The following is a 24401-nucleotide window of genomic DNA, read 5'->3' as shown; positions in this document are numbered from 1 at the left end:
AGGAAGGAAGGAAGGAAAAGAAAAAGGAATGATTACTGTCTCTTTGAATAGCCAACTGCACTTGACTTGACACAAAATATGTTTGATATTGAGTAAAGGTTTAAATAATGCTAAGAGCAATAAAAGCAAGCAAAATGATTCACTCTTCAAAAAAGATATTTTGTGAAATAATGGTTTCCTCTTCAGCGTGGGCACTGCAGATTGGCTCACACTTGCTCAGGTCATGTACTATGCTGCCCCTTCCTCAAATAATCAACCCTTCATAGGAAATGTCTGAGCTCATTGTTCCCAAAAAGATATGAAGGGAACAGCTACTTCATTTTGACCCAACATTTCCAACCATACTATGTCCAGCATGTGCAAGTTAAAACAAAATTTACATAAGCAGTATAATCGGAAAGAAAGCCAGCTGCATACTGTAAAGAGTATTTTAAGGCTACTAAAATTTTGAACTGCCATCAGATATGCAATATGCCATTGTAACTTGTTTTTTCCTAGTACTCATTCATCTGCTCTAGGTACATGCATTTCCTAGCATATTTCTATTAAATGAAATGTATTTCTGTCAGGACAATTACAAAGTTTTGTCCCCCCTGTACATTAGATTCTAAAGCAATTTTATCATTAAATCACTAATTGTTTTTCTCTTCTTTCTGTTTTAGGTCTTGAATGAAGAAATATGGACTCCTTTATCTTTGTAAACCCAAAGACTTGGTGAGATCTAAGACTCTGAATGCTGTCATTTGTCCTGTGTTCTTTTAACAAATAATCATCATAGTCCTTTCCATTCAGATGTACACTATTCGGAATATTACATTATTATCAAACATGTTATTATTCTCTATTCTATAGAAAGTTCTTATTTAAAACAAACTTTGGCCACTCACCCGGCTTTATTCTTATCTTCACTGATAGAAACACTTTACTTTTGTGAAATAATGAGAGCCAGGACTGCAGTTAGGAGCCTGAGCTCCAATTTCTTCTGCTGCCTCTCATGTCTAAGATCCCAAACAAGACACATTTTGTTTTACATTTTCTAAATTGAGCATAATAACTGTTTGTGTAATTTTTTTTCATATTAGTATGACAGATATTGTGTTGGATCCCCTCCTTTGCTTTAGTTAGTTTCTTTTGCCTTATGCCCAGGCCAGGCAGGGTGATCTGTTAGTCCCTAATATGACCATGAATTTAAGCAGCTCCTCCCCTCACGTAGCCTGCATCCATTTTGTGTGTTCCCCCAGCTCCCTGTAATCTCACTCTCCCCTGAATTTCAGAGTATATGGGCTTTGCCTCTCCAAAGGCCTTCACATGGCCTACATTAACTTGTAATTCATTACATTCATAGCTTATCTCACTGATTCCACTGTAAGCTTATTAAAGGCAAGGGACAACACTTTTTATGACTCTCAATGTCTAAAAAACTCCTTGAGAGTTTTAAGGCTTTTGTCCCTTACACAAAATTCCCTGTGAAGAAGAGAGATACTATTATCTAAATTATGCGAAGAAAATGTACGGATCGTGTGGCCAGACGAAGAGCAGCCTAATAGAACCTAGAGATTTCTCTCTGACTCAATGCCATTTCACGCGGTCCTTTGACTTCTATTTAATAACGATGACTTTCGTTTGTTTTTATGCTTAAAGATTTTCATAGTTCTCTCTCAGGTGTAATTCCCCAAGCCTTTGTAACACTGGAAAGGTATTTTCTCCATTTTGCAAATGGAAAAGTCTGATAAGTCGTCTTAGAAGTTTAAGGACTGCAGAAACTTAGCTTCCAGTTTTCAGCTTTTCTACCTCATGCAATAGCCAGTGTCACATCACCTTCACTAACATGTGGAAAAGCAAGCATTTCTCAAGAGGCTGACTGTGACAAAAGAGAATTTGGCTAAGGAGAAATGTGAAAAAAAGAAAAAGAAAAAAGCCTCCAATATTTTGTCTTCACTATACTTATTTCAAAGAAGAACAAAAAATTCCATCTATTGCTTTAAAAAAAACAAAGAAACAAACAACAACAACGACAACAACAAAAAACAACAATCACAGCACAGGAGTAAGGCCTTGGCATTCTGTCAATGGGTGATGAGCTGCAGTTACACCACACGGTGAGAACCACTGCCATGGAGAGCTCCGTCCTGCATCTCCCTGCCTCGTTTTACTCAGCACAACTTCCCAGACTGCAAAGTCGGCCTTGCCCCTCTCATCTGTCTCCCAGCTGGAAGAACTTAGCTCTCTTTTAGTGCCTTCCTTTTTAAACTGTTCTATCTGTACTGCCATTTCTTCCCTGCACCCAGGGTCATGAGGCGGGAAGACACTGGGCATGTTTTAACAATGTAGCAACCCTCTTGTCCACATCCATTTCCAAAAAGACTAAAACTCGTTGGGCATCTACTGTGTGTCAGGGAATACGCACCAGGGAATTTGCATACATTGTCTCGTTGCATATATTGTCAGTTCATCCCCTCAACAGTTCTGAATAGTAAATGTATAGATCAGGAAAATGTAACTCAATGACATAGAATAACTCCTCCTAAGTCCCATGGATAATACGGAGTAAATTAAGAAATGAAGAGACAGCAATGCAAGTCAGGTCAACTTAGAATAAGGACGTGCTTTTTTTAAAGAAACTCCCTGAGGCAAACGACCTTGCTCCATTGTCTCCACATCTGTTAAATCAAGATGGGAAGCTATTATTTGAATGCATGCTAATCTTTTCAGAGAAAATGCACTGGTTATCACATGCTTCAGAGAAAAAAGAACAAAAAAAAATCTGATCGAAAGTTTCTTTCCCCCAACTCTGAATTGATAAATACTGGATACAAAAACATCATCAGACTTTGAGTTTTCTTAAATATGAATAAGACGTGAAGTTTGTTTTGCTTCATATAGCGTAACAAATGTCATATGACATAATAATATTTTGAACTTTTCACATTATAGACTTTAAGAGCTTAAAGGTTCCTCCAAATTCATTTAAATATTTGAGTACAAGGTGGCTCCACCATCATTCCCACATGTCCTCTTCCAAGAACTTCCTTTTTTCCAAGCTTTTTATTCAATTTGAAAGCCCAGGGCTAAGAAAGTTAAGTTGGTTGTTTTACAGTGCCACCACTCGTTCGTGACGGAGTGAAGAAGGCCACCGGAGCTCTTGTGTACCAGGTTATGAATGCAAAGAACTAAGTGCTGCGGTTAGACAACTATCTGGAGAATTTATGCCATCTAAATTATACCAGTTCCCCAAATATCCACTTCTCCTGGCTGCCGATATTTTCTGATAGGTAAATTTCCTATGTGAGTACAGCTTTTCACTGGTTTAGATATGAGGAACGATCAATGCAGGGCATGTCTATAAATTTGGGTATAATTCTCTTCTCTTTCCTGTGTGAGGCTCTAGTGGAGTCAAATCAGCAAGAAAAGAGAAAGAAAACAATTTCTGTCATGTGATGTGGCTCCACAGTCTTACTCCAGAGTCTTTATTTTATACAAGTGAGTATGAGTGAGGCTTATTATCTGAACAAACCTAAAAATGAAAATGCTCCAATAATAAAAGAAGCAACAGTCAAATAATTTTGTCTCTAAGGAGGCCAAGTTTATAAAGAATGAAGTGTCCATTGCAGCTCTAGGAACAGACAGACCCTTTGACATACTTCTCTTTTATTACACATGCCAGCTTTAAGAAATGAAAACAGCTGTGTGAGAAAATTTGAGCTAGCTTTTAATGCAATTTTTATTCAGGTTTGCACATACTAAATCACTATTTAAGGGGAAAGGTCAAATAATAGGATGATTTTACCCTATAATTTTTTAATAGAGCATCTTTTTATTAGAATTCTTATGGATCCTGTGCCAATTTCTTCCAGAAATCCATTTTTTAAAAGAAATGTGCTGCATTTTGACCTAATACATAAATTGCCTATTTTATTGTGCCCTGGCACGTTGGCGGCAACTGTGTAAATTTCCTTTTCTCTTTCCTTTTCAGCAGCAAATTTACAGTTCTGTTCTAGTCATGAGGCCTCTTATTGTAGCTAAGGGAAAAAAAAAAAGTGCAGTTGCCCATGTACACAGTCTAATTGCCAAGGTGCATGGCTGATATGTCATTCAGGATAGAATTTTCCAGACTCTATCCATGGCAGGATATCAGGGTTTCCACCTTCTACAGTGACTTGCGAAGGAACACGTCAAGGGATGGTTCCTCCCACCTGCTAAGGCCACAGGGCATCTCAAAACAGTGCACTCATTGTAACTCACTCATCCAAGACTGATCTCAGTGCACAAAGATGAGCAAATATCTCTTGAACACTTACTATTTCTTTACCTCTGTGGTCTCATGAAGTTATTACAATGGTTCCAAATTATGGGGCTGAAGCTGGTGAACCTGCGATGTGTTCGAGTTTGCCCGGCTAGTAGGTGGGGCTGCTGAGATTCAGAACCAGCTCGGTTTCAACTACAAGCTAACGTGCATCACAGTTTCCCCTGGAGATTCCTCAAGCCTGCAAACTCTAGACTCTCAGTCTGTTAGAAATATTTGGAAATATGAGCTGCTTTGACAAAATGGAATGGCGAACAATATAAATTGGTGGAAAACAAAATGTTTCCAGAGAGTGAAGTTTTTAATACGACATACATTTAATGACTCCTTTAATGCATGGATAAGAATGACTTCTTATTAGCACTGCATTCACCAGTACATAAATAAACACTGCTCAGGGCTTGCAACTATTTACTCGTGGAGTTTAAATATGCCTTCTGCATGCGTGTTTTCAGTATTAATTAGTACATTCTTTATTCGTAATGCGAAGGTAGATATTAACCCACACCTTGTTGGAATGACCACAAATGCCCTGTGAGGGACTACACGCGCACTGACAGTACTGTCAAGTAATGCCAAATCCCTCAAAGGGCTTATGTAAGCACATTCGATGAGGACAGCTGGGGTCAAGGTGGGATGGCTCTGCGTCAGACGGTCTGGACTAGTGTGCCCTGGGTGAGGATGCTCACATAAGGTGCACCACAGCCAGAATTACTGCCTATTGCATGGAGAGGGAAGCAAGCTGCATTTTCATATTTGAGCACTCACTCACGAGCTGGTGAAGTAAAGGATCTCTCTTTCCGCCCACACTCCTGCTGCACCCTGTCATGGATGCTCCCCCCATCAACTGAGAAGAATCCCTCAGCAAAGAAAGAAACACATCTCACATTTTTACAGAAATGGCAACTGAGGCATTCAGAGTAAAGACACAGAAGTAAAGGAAAGAGAAGGAAAAAAAGTTGCAAATATGCAATTTCAATTTTCACTTATCTTCTTACATAAACTGAAAGATAAAGATATCAATATAATTCAACAATAATTTGCCTATATTTAAACATTAATTTTAATTGTTCAGCAAAGTTTGCTTTTGAGGAAAAAATTATTTGAGGACCTAATGCCAACAGGATATAGAAAAACACCAATTATATAGCTTCAGAAAACACACTTATTTTAACATAAGAAAAATGTTTTAAGACTTTACCCATATGTTTTCCAAATTTGGGCCAATGGTTGTACATTTTTCCTTAACCCAGCTATTTCAAAATTATCTAAATTGGAATGCTTTATAAATGAACTTCGTAACAGAAATGACCTTAGCCATCAGAATTAATTAAGAGATGAAGCATTATATATTATATATATATATATACTTTTAATCCATATCCTTTTTATCAAGGCACACGGATAAAATAAAAGTACATAGTTGCCAGGGGCTGCTCATCAAATTTCCTAAAGATAATTTGATATTAAATATAATTTTAAATAAATGAATGTTGTTGTTGCCATGGTATGCAATGAAGGATGACCCAAGTGTGTTCTTCATTAATATGTAGGTATCTGGGGTGGTTTTGTTAGAGACTGACCAAATTATATAAGAAGTCATGTATCTTCTCAGCAGTGGTATCATCCTAACTGGTTTGTACTATACATGAACCAAAACATCATACCTAATCCTTAAACACCTATTTAACTCTAATTACATGCTAAACACAATGCTGGACGCTGCAATAACACCAAAAATATCAAGACATAGTTCATATCTTCAAAATACTCATATTTTCAGATTGTTTGAAATTGAGTTTTTACACTCTGAAGGGTTTTTTCCTATTTAGTAGTTGTGTTTCTACTGCTTGTTCCCTAAATGCAGTATTTTCAAATTAAGCATTTACAATGCTAAGAGAAATGAGAAAATTAATGTTTATTTAATCAGAAAAATTAAAACTCAAATATGTTCCAAATGGCTGAAGAAGATGCTGCTAAGAATGTCTATAACATAAAACATATAAATAACACAAGAAAGAAATCAGTCCCATAACAGACACCCTTATTTCACAATGCTTCAGACCATTCTACTTTAAAATGTAGTGTGACGGCATTACTTAATCTTTATTAAAATGCTTATGTCTGTGAAGATAACAAGAGTGTTTAATGTGATTTCTTACTTTGTATTTTTTCAATGGCTCCACAGTCATCATCTTTGTGGAATGAGGAATCCTAACTCCTAGTTTTACAATTTGCTTTAATTCAAGCACTAAAAGTTTAACCTATACTGTTTTTTTTTTTTAATGCATACAGGGTTCTAAGTTCATGCAAAAATGCTCTCTCAGACTTTTTAAAAGACATATTAAATAAAACATAATTATCATTTATAAATCTTCCAGGGTACTAATTTTCCTTGACAGTACCAATGACTGCACCATTGCTCACCGCTCTGAACTCCCTCTGAATTGGGGGATGAATGAGTCATACTACTGAGAGGAAAAATGATTGCATGATATTTAATTTATGGACTTTACATGTGCTTGATTAGTTTAATCATAATAAACTTATCAAGATCACACTCATTATATTTAGAAAAACAAAAAGAATAATTTGATGGTCAGATTCTCTATCCAGCTCCCAGGAATTAACATAGTGTTCTTAATTTCAAGGCTACTAGCAATTTCTAAGTATACCACTTTCATAGTAGTACCTTTTATATATACATACATATATATATATGCACACATGTGTACATGTATGTATACGTGTGCATGTGTACACACGTGACTGTATATATTTTTAATTTGTCACGACCTCCACAATCTTACCCATTATTTTACTTTGTCTTTTGTAATTTTGAGTATATTTTGTTTGTTTGTTTTCTCTCTCATGAGTTATCACTGGTCTTTTTTGTTTTTAAGTTATTTATTTATTTTAGAGAAAGAGAGAGAGAGCACATGGAAAGGAGGGCAGAGGGAGAGAGAGCGAGCGAGAATCCCAAGCAGACTCCCCACTGAGCATGGAACCCAACACGATGCAGACTTGGTCTGACAACCCCAAGATCATGACCTGAGCTGAAATCAAGAGTCAGATGCTTAACCGACTGAGCCACCCAGGAGCCTCTGTCATTAGCCTATCTTTAAATCTGGGAAATTTTAAATAACGTGGGTTTTTTTCCATATAACAAAAGCAATAAATTATCATTGTACAAATGTTAATTATACACACAAAATAATCAAATAATTAAAAATCATAGCATCTTGACTTTTGATGCACATTTTCATATTTATCATTTTTCTATGCAAGTATCTCAGATTGATTTAAAGTTTTGTATTCTATATTTTTTACTTTAATGTTTTGTATCCTCTATTTTTTACATTGTATTCTGAGTTGAATCTTATCTAATTTCATTAAAACTTGATTTTAGAACCTGCATACTAACTGCATGGTTGTAACGTTTTAACACATTCATGAGGTAACTTCCTTCTTTTTGGTCATTTGGGTAGTTGCTGTTTGGGGAAGGCCTCTGTGAGCAGCATCTCCGCTGATGCGTCTGGGCTGCTTCACTACTGATCTTGGAAGTTCCTCTGGGGAGCCTCACCTCAGGTATGAGTGGGACAAATGGTCTAAAGCCCTGTGACTGATCTTTCCAGATAAATTTTCCTCCAGAAGGAAAGTACCAATTCACTGTGCAAGTAATCAGATAGCAAAATGCCTGAGTCACTGTAACCTTTTTTTTTTAAGATTTTTTTTTAATTTATTTATTCATTCGACAGAGATAGAGACAGCCAGCGAGAGAGGAAACACAAGCAGGGGGAGTGGGAGAGGAAGAAGCAGGCTCCTAGCGGAGGAGCCTGATGTGGGGCTCGATCCCACAATGCCGGGATCACGCCCTGAGCCGAAGGCAGACACTTAACCACTGTGCCACCCAGGCGCCCCGAGTCACTGTAACCTTGATGAAACACATTGATTCTAAAAATCTTTGCCAACATTCTGTGTGTCAAGTTTTAAAAAAAGACTAGGGTTTTGACTGAGACTGCATCAAGTTTATAAATACTTTTGAAAAACCTAACATATTTAAAGTTGAAATTGTTCATCCAAAACCATGCATATTCATTCATTTACTCAAACCTAAACTCTCTGAACAAAGTGTTCCAATGGTCTTCATATTTAGATTGCTTGCAATTGTTTTTTTTAAATAGATATTTTATACTTTTTGTGTTGTTGTTACCATTGAAAACTATATATTAGGCCCCAGATATTTTCTATTTTGGTTTTGCTGTCAAATAGAGAATTGATTAAAGTTTATTTCAGTATCGCTAAGTCATTTGGAATGGATGACATAATCACAGCATATGTAAAACTGAGATTATTTTCTTCTTTTCCTATGTATTAGACACACATATTTCCTTGTCTGCTGTATCACTTTTTTACTTAAATTTGATTTAATTAAACAAATGTTTTAAATTACTTATAGTAAAATGTTATTTTCTCTTGTATATTTTGTAACTTTAAATCTTCAAAGCCTCAAGCCTCTGATTTTATGCTAATCTTTCTCCGATTTTTCTTTTCTGCTTAGCTCTTTAATTAATTTGAGTTCATTTGGATACCTATTATATATTATAATAATGTTTCCTTTTGTCACTTTTAATTAAATAAATCCTTCCTTAGTTCTTATATTTTTAGCTCATCAGATATTATATTATTTTATATAATTTGAGAGATTTCAGCCTTCTTATTTTCTTTCATCTTTATTCATATTTATGTTCCTTTATTACCCCTTTAAATCATAGTTATTTAATAATATGCTTTAAAATCCGGTAGGTAAAGAGGAAGGAACCAGCCATTGCTGAACTAACTCCCTGCCAGGTTTACCCTGATAGATATTTAAAACACGTCATGCCTCTTAATGCTGAAAATGGGCCTTAGGGCATATGTGTTAATATCTATTTTTATAAATAACGGTTCTGGAGGTTCAGAGATATTGTGTACACAGCTCACTCAACAAACAAGCTGGGGTTTATTGGGTTCTAAATCCATTTTATTTTTTCCTTTTAAGGCTTTTAACTGTTCTCCCTTGTTTATGTTTTCAGATGTATCTTTGATCATTTTACGACTTTAAAAATTCTGAGGGGCTTTTTTGAAAGCTTGAATTTAATTAAGTTAGCAGCCAGTGAGCCTAATTGTGGTTTCCAAATACATGGGTCTTTATCCAGGCCCCGCAGTTCAAATTCTTAACAATCCTTTGGAATTTTATTACGCTTTACAGTAAGGATCCCGTTACAACCTTGGGCACCACAGCTGGTGGTTAATATATTTAGTATGGTTACATAGGGCAAAATTTATCATCAATTAATGGCATTGTGACAGAAGTAAAAAAGAAAGTTCTGAAATTATATATGATAAAACATAAGCCAGGAATGAAGACTCAGTCTTCCTTCTTTAACCCCTCACCTACCTACACACCCAATAAGGGATATATTCACCACAGCGGAGCCAAGAGCCAGGTTGTGTAGACCATTTACTCTCAGCACCTCCTTGCTCCTAATAATAATCAGAACAATAAAAAAGCATATGCAACAATATTAATACAGCAGCTAGTTATCATGTATTGAGGGCTTGATCAATGCTAAGCTCCCTCTATATATGATTTCATTTAATTCTCAAAACTTGGTGAGGTTTATACTATCGTTCCCATTTAACAAATGAGGAAAGGGAGACCCGGCCAGCTGTGGGTTATGCAGATGACTTGGAGTTGCTGTGCCCACAGCCCCCTGCGGTAGAAGTGGATGCACCTGTGTTAGGCTATACGCGGCAGCAGTGTTCCTTGGGAGAAGGGACCCTTGTCTTTTCTAGGACATGTGTTACTTTGACCAACAGAATTCTTTCCAGCAACGTCTCAAACCTTTGGTTATCTATCCAGATAGCTGCTTCCCTGGCAGCTCTCTGAAATCTCAAGGCTCAGGCAATCATTAGAGACAGAAGCTTACCACACTGGTAATTCTGCTTTAGGTCTCCTCAGTTACAGAGCTCCTGGCAATCACAAGCGAACCTTAATGTGGCCAGTGGTGCATTGAAAAGCCCTTCCAACATAGAGCTGGGTCTTGGTTTTATGGACTTAGCTGGTTACTGAATTTCAATGAGTTAGATATGGTTGCGAGCGAATTTAGCCAGTATAGACTTTTAATCTACTTAATTCCGGTTCAAACACTGTTCTAGCAGATTCCGTGGCCTGTATTATCTAAAGCACTGCCTCAAATCTGTTTTTCATCTTATTCATAGACACTTGATTTACATAGCAGCCATTTAACTGATAGAATTACAGTGATCAAATTAATTTAACCTGTGTAAGCAGCCAAGTTGGATCATTTAAACCAAAATCAACATTAAGGTCTAAATTATAGTACTGGCTCTCTCCCTAAAAATAAGACACCCTTTCCTCGTATTTTAAATGAGGAAAACAGTCTCTGGCAAGACCCCCCGGCCCTCATCTGCTTTCCCGCACCAGCTTTGAGTTCTGCTTCAAGATCATGCTTGCTAACTCTGGCCACTTTTGGAAAGCAGCCATGTTTACGAGCCACAGAGGAGCTGGTGGGAGCTCTTGGTTTCTAGCAGCTGTAACAACAGCTGCCTCTCGATGCTCAGGTTCACCTCACGGTGAAAACACAACAATCGTATTTTGGAGTTCAGAGAATCAGCATCCCTGCTGAGTGACTAGAGCCTCACACGTAGGAACAGGAACGTAGCTACCCCTTAACCACGGCCAGTTTTCTGATAAGTGCCAGCTGTTGATCACAGGAGTGAAGAGAACAGCTTCACAAAAGTCCACCTCAATACGGGAAAATAAATAATGGCAGAAGACCAGTTTCTATAAAAGTATTGTAGCATCACACACATGCATATCTCATGGTAAATGATACAAATTGTTTCCTCGTCCGTAAGAACATTTTATCATTTTCATCATTTGCCACACATAAAAATGCCTATTTCCGATTCTAGATTCAGAGACTTTCATTCAACAGGTGCTAGGTGGAGTCTTAGAATATGAATTTTTAACAAGCTCCCTGGTGATGCCGGCTTAAGTCGTCTGCAGGACACTCTGAGAAACAATGTTCAGAGTCTCGGTCAGTTTTGGAATAGTGGCAGTATTATCTATTTATGCAAAAACAATTATAAGGGAAAAAAGAGAAAAAGATTTACTGTCCCTGTTTTCCTTTTCTCCTGCAAACATGAAATCCACTTGTTCTGGCACCTGGAGGAATACAAATGCAAATTGTAATGTCTGTAGCCTAGACATTATTGTTGGGTGACCTATAACCCCCTAGTGCCTCAGACAGGCTTCCCAGAATGTAGGGTGGAATCCAGCCAGGAAAGGAGGAAAGTCCTGGAAAACTTGCTACCCTACAAGGCACAACAATGGCTTCAAAGGAAGTGTAAGCAAGTTGCTGCGAGCCCTGAAAGAGGAAACAGTCAATTCTGAGAGGATCGGAGGAAGATTTATAAAAGAATTTGCACTGGAGAGGAACTCAGCTAAGAGGGAAAAACCCAGCAGAGAAAACATATTTGCAAAGTCACAGAGGTAAGGCAGTATCTGAAAACATTGAGGAAATACTAATTAAGAAGATTATGGGCATGAGGACTGGAAACTCAGGAGAAACAAGGCTGGAAATTAGACCATGAAAGTTTGTGATGATGCTTTGGAAATAGTAATTAATTCATACTTGGTCTGTTGTGATCTGTTGGAGGCATTAGAATTTAAACAGGCAAAGTGTTAGGAGCTCTTGTAAGAGATGGGGAAAGTGAAGAGGGCCTATGTTGAGAACTAAGTCCCTGTTGGGGGGAACAGAAAAGATGCAGTTGTTCAAGGACATTTTGAAGAGACAGAGGGACTGAATAACTCATCCGCTGTGGCAATCAAAGGAAGAGGAAATAAGAAGGTTTTCAAGGTTTCCACAAGACCTGTGTTTGGGATGACGTTATTAAAAGAATTGGGAACACCAGAGGAAGGGCATTTCTTTTTGGTGAGAAAGCTAGGATAAAGTTAGTTTTGAGTATTTGTGTTCAGGGGCCCAACCCAGACCACCCTAAAACCTTGTGCCCTCAAGCAACAATTATTTTTTTTCTCTCAGGATGTAGTGTCAGCTGGGCTTAGCTGAGCAGCACTGGTTGAAAGAGCAGCAGGGGCTGAGGGTAAAGGCTGGGGAGCCTGGGCTTCTCTCCGTAAGGTGGTCTCAAGGTAGTTGGACTTCTTACCTGGTGCCTGGCTTCTAAGAGGCCACAGCAGATGTGGCCAGGCCTCAGAAAGGCCAAGTGTGGACTTGGCATTGCATTACGTACATAACATCACTTCACAGCCTACGGTCCAAGAGGCCACAGCCCAGCCCAGGGTGGGGGGCGGGGGGACAGGTGCCGGTGCCGCATCCCAGTGGTGCAGAGGCAGCCAACGTGCAGCCAAGGCCACTTGCCCCAGCACTTACAGAAGGCATGTGTGGAGATGTGTTGGGGACCATAGTGAACCCTCGGCTGGCTCTCCATAAAGAAATCAGAAATGGAAACCTGAGTGGAGGAGTTTTGTGAGGGAAAGTTAGCAGTCCAAGTCTTAAAAATGGATGATTAGATCAGGGAGTTGACAATGCGACAGGACTACATGTAAGAGAGGCATTTGGGGGAGAAGCCAACAAAGAGAGGTCGACCTCTAACAGAAATCGAGAGGACACAGGGAGGGGGACAGAGGGTCCTACAACTGCACAGGACAAGACATGGAGTGGTGGATGGGGCTGCAGACCACGGACCAGCAGTGAGGGACAGGCTAGCAGTGGGAGTGGGCGGCCACACCCCCTGCCCGTTGCCGGGTGGGGGAGGCGGGTGGGGGCTGGATTCCGTCTGCTTTGCCAGTTTTCCAGGGCTTGGGGAGGGGTCAGTAGCAGGGAAAGAAGGAAGGAACAAAAGGAGGGTGGTGGGGGGGTTTGGGGAGGTCTGTGGAGGGCACCTTGGGCTTCTGAAAGGAGGGGAGGATGAGACAGGAAGATCCAAGTAGAGGGTGGTGGGGGACAGTGAGGTGCTTGGGGAGGGGAGGCTCAAGTAGGTCTCCGTGTTCTCTGTGGAGGTGGAAGGAAACCACTGCGTGTTAGAGTCAGGAGTCTTCCTCCTCAGAACATGTGCAGGACACTTCTTTCAACATTAGTTATGGGTGCACAAAACTGGAGAGTTCAGAAGGACAGGAGATGAGAAAACAAGGGTTGCGAAAGCCAGGTTTTGTTTATCCGTTTGCTTTATCATTTTTCCTCATTGTTTTAGTTTTAATCGAGGCTTATCAAACGAATTTAAAAGGAGGTGTCATTGGGGCGCCTGGGTGGCTCAGCAGTTAAAGCGTCTGCCTTCGGCTCAGGGCGTGATCCCCGCGTTATGGGATCGAGCCCCACGTCAGGCTCCTCTGCTGTGAGCCTGCTTCTTTCTCTCCCACTCCCCCTGTTTGTGTTCCCTCTCTCGCTGGCTGTCTCTATCTCTGTCGAATAAATAAAAAATCTTAAAAAAAAAAATAAAAAAAAAAAGGAGGTGTCATAAAGATAAATAGTTTAAAACAGAAGGGTACAGTCACATGCTAACTTGGAAAAAATATTGGAAAAATAAGGGATTAGCTATATTAAATGACAGTTAAATCTTTTCTTTATCTTGTGGTGTGTAGATGAAAAGAGGCTCTTTTTCTATCTTTTTTTTGTTTTGAGTACATTTCTGCTTTAGGAAAGCTGGTTATTCGTATGACAATTTGAACATTATATATAGTATTTATGCCAAATTACTTTCAGCTAATACTTTTCCTGCACAGAGACAGAAATTCTTTGTCAGAAAAATAGTATGAATTAAGAATTGAGTAATTCAGCCTAAATAATTTAATCAACTACATCTGAGACGATCATGAAGTTAAAAGTCCAGATAAACCAGCCTTTTGTAACACATGCACCATGGATGAAACCTGTCTCCTCGTATCAGGTGAAAACAGACAAAAGGCTGCTACTGGTCTCGGTCTGTAAAAGCAAGATTTTAATTTTTGTGTCTTCACCATGTCTTGCCTTTACTGGAATAAGAAAAAAAAAGATGCATGATCAATAGAATTTCCAAATATTTTGTTTGCTCACAAATAAAAATAGACACTGTTTGAAGAGAGGAAGTATGTCTCCTATTTTTGTGTCGTTGTCTGGCACTGAAGCTCTTGAAAGGATGGAGAGTGAATAAATGAAGCATGGGTGTTGAAACCAGCTTTATTTGGATATAACCTGAAAAATTATAAAGCAGAATTATAAATCAGGATGTAGGTACTGCAGTGGATCTCCTCTATAAATATCCATCCCACAGACCGTATCCTATACGATAACTGTGCAAGCACAGAAACTTACACATGGATAGGACGGGTGGCTAGGTAGCCCCAGCTTCCGAACTAGAAGTTAAAAAATGTTACTAAGCATATCAAAAGTATTTCCCAGTATTCACTGGTAGAAAAAAACAGAAATTAAAGGTTTTGATATATTTCATACTAATCTTTGCTATAAGCAGATGGCTTTGGATGCACACAGGTTTCTGTGAAGTCAGCATCCCTTCTCCCATCTTGCTTCAGAGAAAGCAGTAAGTGAAGCTGGGGGCGTGGCGGAAGATAAGCAGTGAGTTCTACTGGAAAACTGTCAGGAGATATCAAGAGTTGTATCATTTAGCTCCAATCACAACACTAAGAAAAATACATTAAAATAGGTATTTTTAGAGTATATTATTTCATCCAAAAGTAAATAATTTAGAAATAGGACCTTTCATTTGATGTTTAGACCCCTCCATTGGAATAGGTAATCCGCTTGATTTAATTCAATGGAACAGATTTATGATAACTAGTTTGGAAATTCTATGTAGGCTAATCATTTGACTTTCATGATTTGGAGTTCTCACAAATAAGGTTCTAAACTACTCTGTAATTTTGCATATAGCATCTGGCTTCTTTTTTTGTTTTTGCACGAAGGAAAGGGGGACGATGTCCCGCAAAACACTGAATCTTTATCAAATAATGACTACAAAAATTCTAACCATTAGACACATATATAAATGTACTTTTGTGTGCTATATATGTATATGTGGATGCACATGCATATAGGTAACTATGTACATAAACATTCCAGCTCTGGCTTTGTTCTTTAACTTGAAAAACAAAAATGATGATAAAGAGGAAAAAGAAACAAAGCCACACAAACTGAGCCTTAGGGAGGCTAAAAGACTAAGCTATTTATTCATCAGATTGGCAGAAACTGCCATGACCTAGGGATGCTGGGATACTTGCTCACCCACATTTAAAGGCAATGCAAACTCCTGGGGACCCTTAGTCAAGCTGCGTACAAATCATTTCCATTAACTTGTGATGCATGAGTAGGAAACCTAGGTTGGCACACATTTTAAAGGTCCTGTTCACGAGCAAATATTTTATATATATGTGTATATATACACACACACATATCTATCTCTCTATATATGTATTTGAAATCATCCTAATGAAATGACCAGGTTTTTGTATTTAATGGCTGAAGTGACACTGAACGTTAGCAATGTAATTTTCTATTACCAATAGTAGTATCAATAATTCTTCAATGATAAAGTGTAAAGGGAAAAACTTAAAGAATGATCATCCTGTAATATTACGTCAAGTGTTTGAACAAAATTCAGAACAGTCACAGGGTCGGGCAGGGTACTGCTCATTCCAAGAAGCCTTTATCCCACATCAAGGTTAAAACTTCAATGAGTTTCCATTGGCTGAGTGATTGCATAAATTAATGCCATTCAGAACAGCTTTAACTTGCGCAGCTGACTTTGGAAATGTGTGACTAAGCCCCTAAATTGGCATCGAAGGCACATTTACGGGAGTTGCCTTATCTCGGCAGCACTTACTGCCTTTCATCCCCCCTCACTTCCTCCCATTATCATCATCACTTTCATCACAGGCAGCTGAAGTTTCTCCTTCAAAATCAAAAGCCCTTGGAGAACAATCCTGCCTTAAAGCTATGGGCCGCTGAAAATGTGTTGTCTCTTTCATTTACATTTTGATGAAGTGAAAGTCTCCTAATTTGGGCCATTATCAATACATAAATCTGTAGAGAAAATGAACATGCATTTATAATGCAACCAACATTACATGATTTACTGTTCTTATAATGTGTAAATACAGAAGGGAAAAAAAAAAGTCCAGCTCTGAGGTCCCCTGTACACGATGTCAGCGACTGACAGCAACTCACATCCTCTGTGCAGGCGAGCCTCGTGCCCCCTGCGTCTCATCCCATCATGACTTCAACTGCACTAGGTCTCCATGTTAAAACCATCACACATAAATCTGTCTACCCTACTCGACCAATCTTCCTGTGGGAAGGTTTGTGAGTGCTAAAATGAAAGGCTCAAAATGGGTTTCCATACCTGATTGTGGACTTTGTTTGGGGATTTTGGCTACTGCGTGCGGGCTGGAGGTGGAATGCATTCGCTGGTTCGCAGAGCTGTGGATGCTGCTGGGAATGGCGGCTGAGACGTTCTTGCGTGGCTTCATGTCCTGCAGCCACATGGGCGAGGCTTCGAAGGCCTGCATCCTCCTGGCGTGGCTGTTGGCATTGACTTTCAGGTAGGCCTGGGCTTTGTGCTCCTGGAGCTCTCCGTAATTGGCATCCGTCACCCTGCATTCATATAAGCCTTCATCCTTTTTCCTCACTTTGGAGATCTGAAGCTTGTGAGAGATGTCATTGCCTTGGACTTTCACTGTCTGAAAAATGGCAGGTAAAAAATAAATAAATAAATAGGGTGCTACGTCAAATGATTTTGTCCCCATACTTGCTCCTGAGCTTGCTAATGCTAGAAAATTAAAGGGTCTTCATAGCCTCATAGCCACAGTCAGAGAGCTATTTATTTTCTCAACAGTCAAATCCGAAGGTCATATTTATCCCATTGCACTAACAACTGGCTTCACAAAATCATGGAATAATTAGTTCAATCCAGCCAGCACCAGATTCTATTAGCCACGTGGTCCCATTTCTCACGTTCCAGGAGCAGTTCTGCCATTTCCCAACCATGAGATTGACCTCTGCCTGGACAGCTCAGTCAAGTGAAGCACAAACAGAACACGGTAAATGATTTAGTCTATACAGCCTCTTTTCTTCACCGCAGAGAGATCACAACACTGTTTTGTTGGTCACAACAGAGTTTGAGAATGAGTTTCTATCCCCACATCGGGATGCCTTTCTAAAGGTACTGACAAAATACACGTGACTATTTAATATTCTTCTCAAACGTTTGGTGCAGTCTTACCAATAGTCGTGGGCTGGCATGGCTCAGGTCACCTGGAGTCTTAGGGTCAGAGGGCATACCCCCTGCCATGGTGGGTCTTTATGCTACTGGAACTGGAGATGCCATCAATCAGACACTGGTTTGATTTACAAAATTAAAACTGGCTCTCATTTCTTCTAATAATTTTATGCCAGATTAATAGCAAAATTATATATAAATATTAAAAGTCTATGTGTAAGTTTGTATTATGTATAATATACATATACACATTTACATCCATAAGCATGTTTATCAGAACAGTTAGATTTTTCATACATCATATATTATCCATGATTGACAGGATGATGGATTTCATAAGACATTCAGGATTTAGGGATTTGCATGATTTTGAAAGAGAAATGAAGTGAAGAAGGCATACACTTTCAAATGGCCATAGTCATTAAGAAACTTGGGAAGTGTTCATCCTTTTTTTACATACAGCGTTGTATATACAAATAGTTATCAATATTTGAACCATAACCATAGTGTGTATTTATTTGTATGCAAAATTACATATTAAGATACTAATACTTGGAAAATAATGGGGATTGATAGTTTCAAATACAGTCTCAGTTGAGTCTCCTAATCAAGTTTAAGATAGCTGGAGTACTTATATGATTATTACTTTACAGTGGAGTAAACTGAGGTTTGGGGATTTGGGCCCTTGATTCTCCGCATTGACTGCACATTACAATCATCTAGGGAGCTGTTAGAAAATGGTCTCATTTGGGGGTGCCTGGGTGGCTTTGTCGATTACAGTACAACTCTTCATTTCAGCTCAGGTCATGATCTCAGGGTTGTGAGACCCAGCCCCATACCGGGCTCTGCACTGGGCTGGTGGAGCCCGCTTAAGATTCTCCCTCCCTGTGTCCCTTCCTCTCCCTCTCTGAAATAATAATAAAAGAAAATGGGCTCATTTGGACTAATGTGGAAACATTAAGTTTGCATCTCAAGGAGGCACCGCTCCCATTAGTGTTTGATAAAAGCATTCCTGAGAATTCTAAGTTAACAATTGCTGGTTTAAGACACATGACCAAGGTCACCCTGTTAAGCTGGGAACAAACTTCTTTCTACCTCAGGCTGTAACTAGAACTTTGCTGATCCACTAGATTTTACGAACTTTTAGCCTGCATGATACTGTTAGTAGTGAGTGCACGATCATTATCTGAACTGCAGGGCTCCCTCGTACACTATTCCTCACCGGTCTTCAGAGCGTACAGTCATGGCTGAAGGGTGAAGCGTGAATAGTCAGTAAACAATCTAGCCACTGCGTATGTATAAACATGAAATAGTGAAGGTAAGTGTTGCCAACAATTGATTTTACCAGTAAAGTCTTTCTAGCACTGTATGAAAACAGCAATTTCTGTAATATCATAATAATTGAATTGAAATATTCTAAAAAGTGAGTTTATGAATATAAATTGTAGCTTTGGGTTTATGTCTTATTTTTGTTTGATATTTGCTTCCATGTTGATATTATACATCACACAATCTGATTCTATTAGTACAATATATTTTTATATTTTTAGTTGTGATATAACTCCAATCTTATACCACTTTTTTACTATTGTAAATGTAGGTCATTGGATTTTTTAGATTCCTAAAATGAATAAATAAATAAATAATGGGAATATATATATATATATGCATATATATATATGCTAATCAGACCTTGTACGTTCTGACTTTATGTAACTATTTCATTTCTAGTCATGAAAACTTGCTTGCTATTTATGAATGAGGTAAGCAGTTCTATCAACATAAAGTGATTCCAGGGGGCTTCACTGGTGGTATAGTAAAAAAAATTGAATTTTCTTTTTATTTCTAATGTCACATAGAATTATTAAAAGTATTAACCAGTACAGTATAAATACCTCTTTATATTATCAATAGGTCAAACTTCTCCAATTATGGTTTATATTTATATTGCTTTATGGTTTTATATTTATATGATTTTGAGCATTGTCATTAGACATACATTGTACTCATTATGAATCACATTAAAAACCAAGTTGTTTTCAATACAATTTCAACATCCTGTTGAATGCTTTAATTTTTTCGTGCCTAGGAAGATTTTCATAAGTTAGTGTTTTACTTGCTATTAAAGGATAATTATTTCTATGACTTTGAATGAATATTAGTATTGCAGTCCTATACTCCTACAGTTATGTAACTGCTAAAAAGAGTAAGAAAAAAGTGTCACACCCTTTGGCTGGCAAATGATTCTCCAGTAATTGTTCAAGTATCTACGATATTGAAATAAATAACTTTATTGTACCGACTCTAAGTCGGCTTCCATTTTTATGTACCCAGTGAAATTATAAAGAAAACTGGCTCTCGTCCTGCGTTCCTGAAACGGCCTTCATCCGGGACAGTGAGTCAGAAGGCTTCCAAACACCTGAGATGCCCCAGTTCCCCCGGGGCCAGCCCGGCCGCCGGCACCCGCGCGCGCCCCCTGTCGCCCGCTGTGATACTCACACTGATCTTGGTCCGGTCGCTGTCCGGGTCCCGGTCGGGCAGCAGCTCCACCTGCGGGACAGGAGAGCAGCTCAGACTCTGGCCCGACTCCGGACCCCTGCTCCAGAGGCTTGGGAGACCCCGTCGGCGGTGGTAGGCACCGCTGCGCTGCGGGGATTCAGCAGCGAGGCCGCGAGCGCAAGCGCAGCCCCCGCGGCGGGTCCCCGGCGGGACCGCGAGGGGGCGCTGCCGAGTCGCGCGCGGTGCGCTGTGGATCCGGACACGCCGGCGAGCAAGGGCCGAACTCCGGCAGGGGCGCGGGCGCGGGCGCGGGGGGAAGTTTGCCGGGACAGGACGCGGCGTGTGTGCCCGGCCTGCCTCCCCTGTGCGGGTCTCGTCCAGATTGTCTTTCTTCGCTCGGACGAGTCCACCGCCTCTTTTGCGCCACGGTTCCATCTAGGCTCCGACCCTGTCTCCGCACTCTCCCCGCCGCTTCCCTTTCCCAGTCCCCTTCCCTCCCCCTCGCCCCTCCCCTCGGCCGTCCTCTCGGGTGCGTTCCAGAGTAGCCTCCGGCCCGTCCTTCACTCACTCCCCATCCCATCCCTTTACCTTCGCACCTCCCGCCCCTTTCCGTCGCTCCTCCTCCCCCCTTCCCCTTTTCCCTCCCTCTCACGCCCACCTCCCCTTACCCATCCTTTACCCTCTTCTCTCTCTCCCCCCTGCCCCCAATCTCTTTTCTCCCAACCTCAGTCGTGAGATGCACTGAAGGGTGTGGGGGGGTGTGTGTGTGTGTGTGTGTGAGGTGGAGACACAGAAAATCCCTGCCGACCCCACTGTCCAGGAAGGGGGACAGAGAGTGTCCTGGGATGGAACAACACGGTAGTGCCCACTGACAGCTCGACAATGGCTGGTACTGAAAGAAAGAGGTTACTGCCAGGTTTAATGGGGAAGCGCTCCACACCCTGACCTCCTCCGCCTCAGTGTTCGCGTACTGTCACCAGGACACACCCCGGCTCGCTCCGGGGCGTCCCTCACGCGCGACGGCCAGGCGGGTCCCAGGGGCGTCCAGTACCCCGGGGTGCACCTGGACGACTAGGGCTGAGGGGCACAGACGCACGGGGCGTTGCGGGCGACGCGGCTCGGCTACCTGCGCACCAGCCACCTCGGCGCCGGGCTCCAGGTCCTCGGGCCCGCGCAGGAACCACCACTGGATCTCCAGATACACCGACGCAGAGCCACTTTGGAAAGCGCAAGACATCTCCACATTCTGCCCCTCGGTCGCCGTCACGTTCCGCGGAAACTCTGTAAATTTTGCTGCAAAACAGAAACGCATCCTTTTGGAATACCCACACCACTCTTGTCAGCCTCTCGTTCCTTGAGAGCTCGCTACATTTTTCTTGGACTTAAAAAAAAAAAAAAGGCTACAGAACCCCTCTGTGACTCCCCCACCCCCCTGCCCTTTGCCTGGTTTCTGTTCATTTTTGGTATCCTGCCTAAGTAACTTTGTTGTTGACGAAGTCCAGATAATGGAAAGGTTAGCAAGCTTGCCAAGTAACTCACCTCTGTTAGCCAAGATGCCCACAGTTAGATGCATATACCTTTTGTCAGATTGCAGCATTACCCAGAACTTACAGACGGTTTCAATGAGCTACATTTTTGGAGAATGTGTCAAGTTGATACATGAGGAGAGCGTCTTGCTCTAAGTTTCTAAACAATCTATGACTAACTGGGGCCGTTTCAAGTCATACAGAATGGACCCTGATCACCTGTCAAAATGCCCGTTCCTGATATATCAAAACAGTTATTAGCAGTCGTGATTTTAAGGCCACAGCCCTGAAACAAGTCACACACTTTCTAAGCTGTGAACATTCCTTTCTTTCTACATTAACCTTCATATCGTTCTCATCAAGCTGTATTGTAAATTGCCATACACACGGCATATAAGCATCACACACCTGGTTTTAGTTCAGAGTAAAGACTGTTTTGAAGTCACCAGAAATTTTTGTTTTCAGTCTTTTCACTATCAGTCTTGACACCGCCTGTCTGCAAATTCAGAGTTAAGGTGAAACTCACAAAAATGAAATATTCCCTTTCTCCCAAAGGCATTTCTTTAACATGGAATGCTCTGGGTGGTGGTTCTTATCTTGTCTAAGGGATACTTTGTGAAGAACTGGTGTTTCCCTAAGAGTAGTCTTGGAGAGATTTGTGGCTGATGAAAGTGCACAATTACAATGCACAGTCGTGTACAGGAGGACTGAAGGGCTGCAGGAGTGATTTAGGGTGGATGCACTTTCCCCCCACTTTTTAAAGAGGGCACCATCAGTGTGTCTTTTCAAAATTTTATGAAATACCAACACGATCTCAACTGAAGTGGAACTGTATTTATACTTAAAGGAAGTAGCAGATGCTAAAGAAGACATTCTGATGTGAAAAGGACTTTTGTGCTGGAGCAGGAAGGAGGAATATGGCATTTCTGCTTGCAGAAGTGATGCAGTCTTCTGGCAGCAGAGATGTGATCTGTTCATGGTGCTGAAATGATCACTGCAGCCTGCGAAGTCCTGAACAACTGGATTCAGCAGGCTGCTGCTGCTGCTTGTAATGCGAGTCCTGCCTTTTGATGGGTCCTCGGAGGAGTCTGTCCTTTGATAAACACACATGCACACGAAGGCGCAAAGACCCAGAGAAAGGAAACTAAACCAATTCTGCCTACACTGAGGAGGACTGGCAATGGAGAGCCCCCATCCCCAGCTCTATTTGTTTGCCATGATTATGTATGCATGAGTGGTTACCCAGTGCATGCACACAGATAGATACAAGGCACACACACACACACACACACACCCCTGTGTTTGCGCTTGCCCAGGAACCTACTTCATTGTCAGACACCAAGTAGATCTGCTCTCAAATCTAGCTTGCCTACTATTTAATAAACTTTAAAGAGAAATGCCAAACAGAACACTATTCCACTGTTACTTGCTAAGAATCTCACTACATCTGCTGGGCCGTTCTTTGAATGTAGAGAACACAGAAACACACACACACACACACACACACACACACACTCCGCAAGCAAATGTATATTTGCCAACGAGCACAGACTTACCTTGAGAAGACAGCCCTTGTTGTACATATAAAACGGAAAAGAAAACAAATCCAACATATGCCAAAAAGATCCCCATCATTCCAAAAGGGGGGGGGGCGTTCACATCAGTGTAGCCAACAGCCAAAAAGCCCCAAAAGAAAGGAATGCAAACGCATCAGAGGCTCAGTCTCAGAGCCCTGCGCGCGGCACTGCAAACATCCTGCTGCTCACTCCGCGAGGACTGGCTTTGGGGAGAGGGGAGTGCGATTCGCGGAGGTTAAAACCAGCTGGCTCGGATTCGGAGAGGCTTCGAGTCCACACTCGGGCTTGCAAGGCGGGGAAGTGCCTCCGCCGCTTGGCTGCCTGCTTTCAGCTACCTGGCAGCTCGTCCAACGTCAGCCCGCTGCTCCGGCTTGCGTGATCACTGCCCTCCCTAAACGCCGAGCCAGCTCGGGAAGTGGGGAGTGGGCAAGGGGGGCGGGCTGGAGGACTTCACCGGGCTCGCCGCGCCGCAACTTTTCCCTCTAATGGCTGCGATGATGCCTTTAACTCTCTGCGCGCCGGTCAGATCCGCACCTGCCAGGAGCTCGGGCCGGGCAGCCCGCGGCGGGCTCGGGGCTTGGCGGCTCCGTCTACGTGTTCCTTCTGGAGAGCAGGGGCATTTAGTTTTTTCCAATTTGCTTTTTTCCCCCATCGACTGAATCTTTCTTGCCTCTGCAGACTGGATCGCTCGGTGCTTAAGAGGACAATACAGTTGTAGGATTGCGGTGTAGGATTGCTGGGGGCTGGGAGCTGGAGATTTGGGGAGGAAGTTGGGGCATTGTTGAAGAGGAGGGGAGGAAGGGGATGGGGTGAAGGAGACTGCTTTGGGGCGACGAAAACAGTCATTTGAGGGAAATGTCTCTTACCCAGTTATTAACTGCTTTAACTAGAATGATCACATGCTATTATTCCTCTCAAATCTATTGCCGAACAGCCAGCCTCCAGTGGAGAAGAAGCGGCTCAGGCAGGCACCATACCACTCTAGCTGGCAAATGGAGAAGACAAAAAGTATAAAAAGTCACTGATTGAGAGAATTTTCCAGAAAGAAAAGCCCACCATACTATGATTACTTTTATTCTATTTTTTTTTTAAATTCATATACCCTCTGCCTTCCCTGCTCCCATCTGTTTTGTGGAATGGGGGAGGGGTTTTAAATACCAGTAAGGTCTTCATTGCACGATTTTTCTTTTTGTTTATCTG

General features: G+C 41.2%; 1 protein-coding gene across 4 annotated transcripts in view; it reads right to left on the bottom strand.

Moving 5' to 3' along the window:
- Nucleotides 1-23921, bottom strand: part of VSTM2A (V-set and transmembrane domain containing 2A) — a 27898-nt gene extending 3977 nt beyond the window's left edge. For 3 of the 4 annotated variants that reach the window (XM_002924634.3, XM_002924633.4, XM_034665567.1), the window contains exons 1-4: nt 23181-23921; nt 21225-21391; nt 20099-20149; nt 16724-17060 (exon numbers count right to left, since the gene is read on the bottom strand). In XM_002924634.3, the coding sequence (XP_002924680.1) occupies nt 16724-17060; nt 20099-20149; nt 21225-21391; nt 23181-23259 (634 nt within the window). In that variant the 5' untranslated portion in view covers nt 23260-23921. Of the gene's footprint in view, nt 1-16723; nt 17061-20098; nt 20150-21224; nt 21392-21637; nt 21687-23180 lie in introns of those variants that run through there. The other variant, XM_034665570.1, reaches the window with a different exon arrangement.
- Nucleotides 23922-24401: the final 480 nt, after the last annotated feature.

Source organism: Ailuropoda melanoleuca, chromosome 1 (assembly GCF_002007445.2).
Source record: "Ailuropoda melanoleuca isolate Jingjing chromosome 1, ASM200744v2, whole genome shotgun sequence".
NCBI lineage: Eukaryota > Metazoa > Chordata > Mammalia > Carnivora > Ursidae > Ailuropoda > Ailuropoda melanoleuca.
The sequence above is the reverse complement of the archived record's forward strand: the minus strand, read 5'-3'. Positions and strand labels throughout refer to the sequence as shown.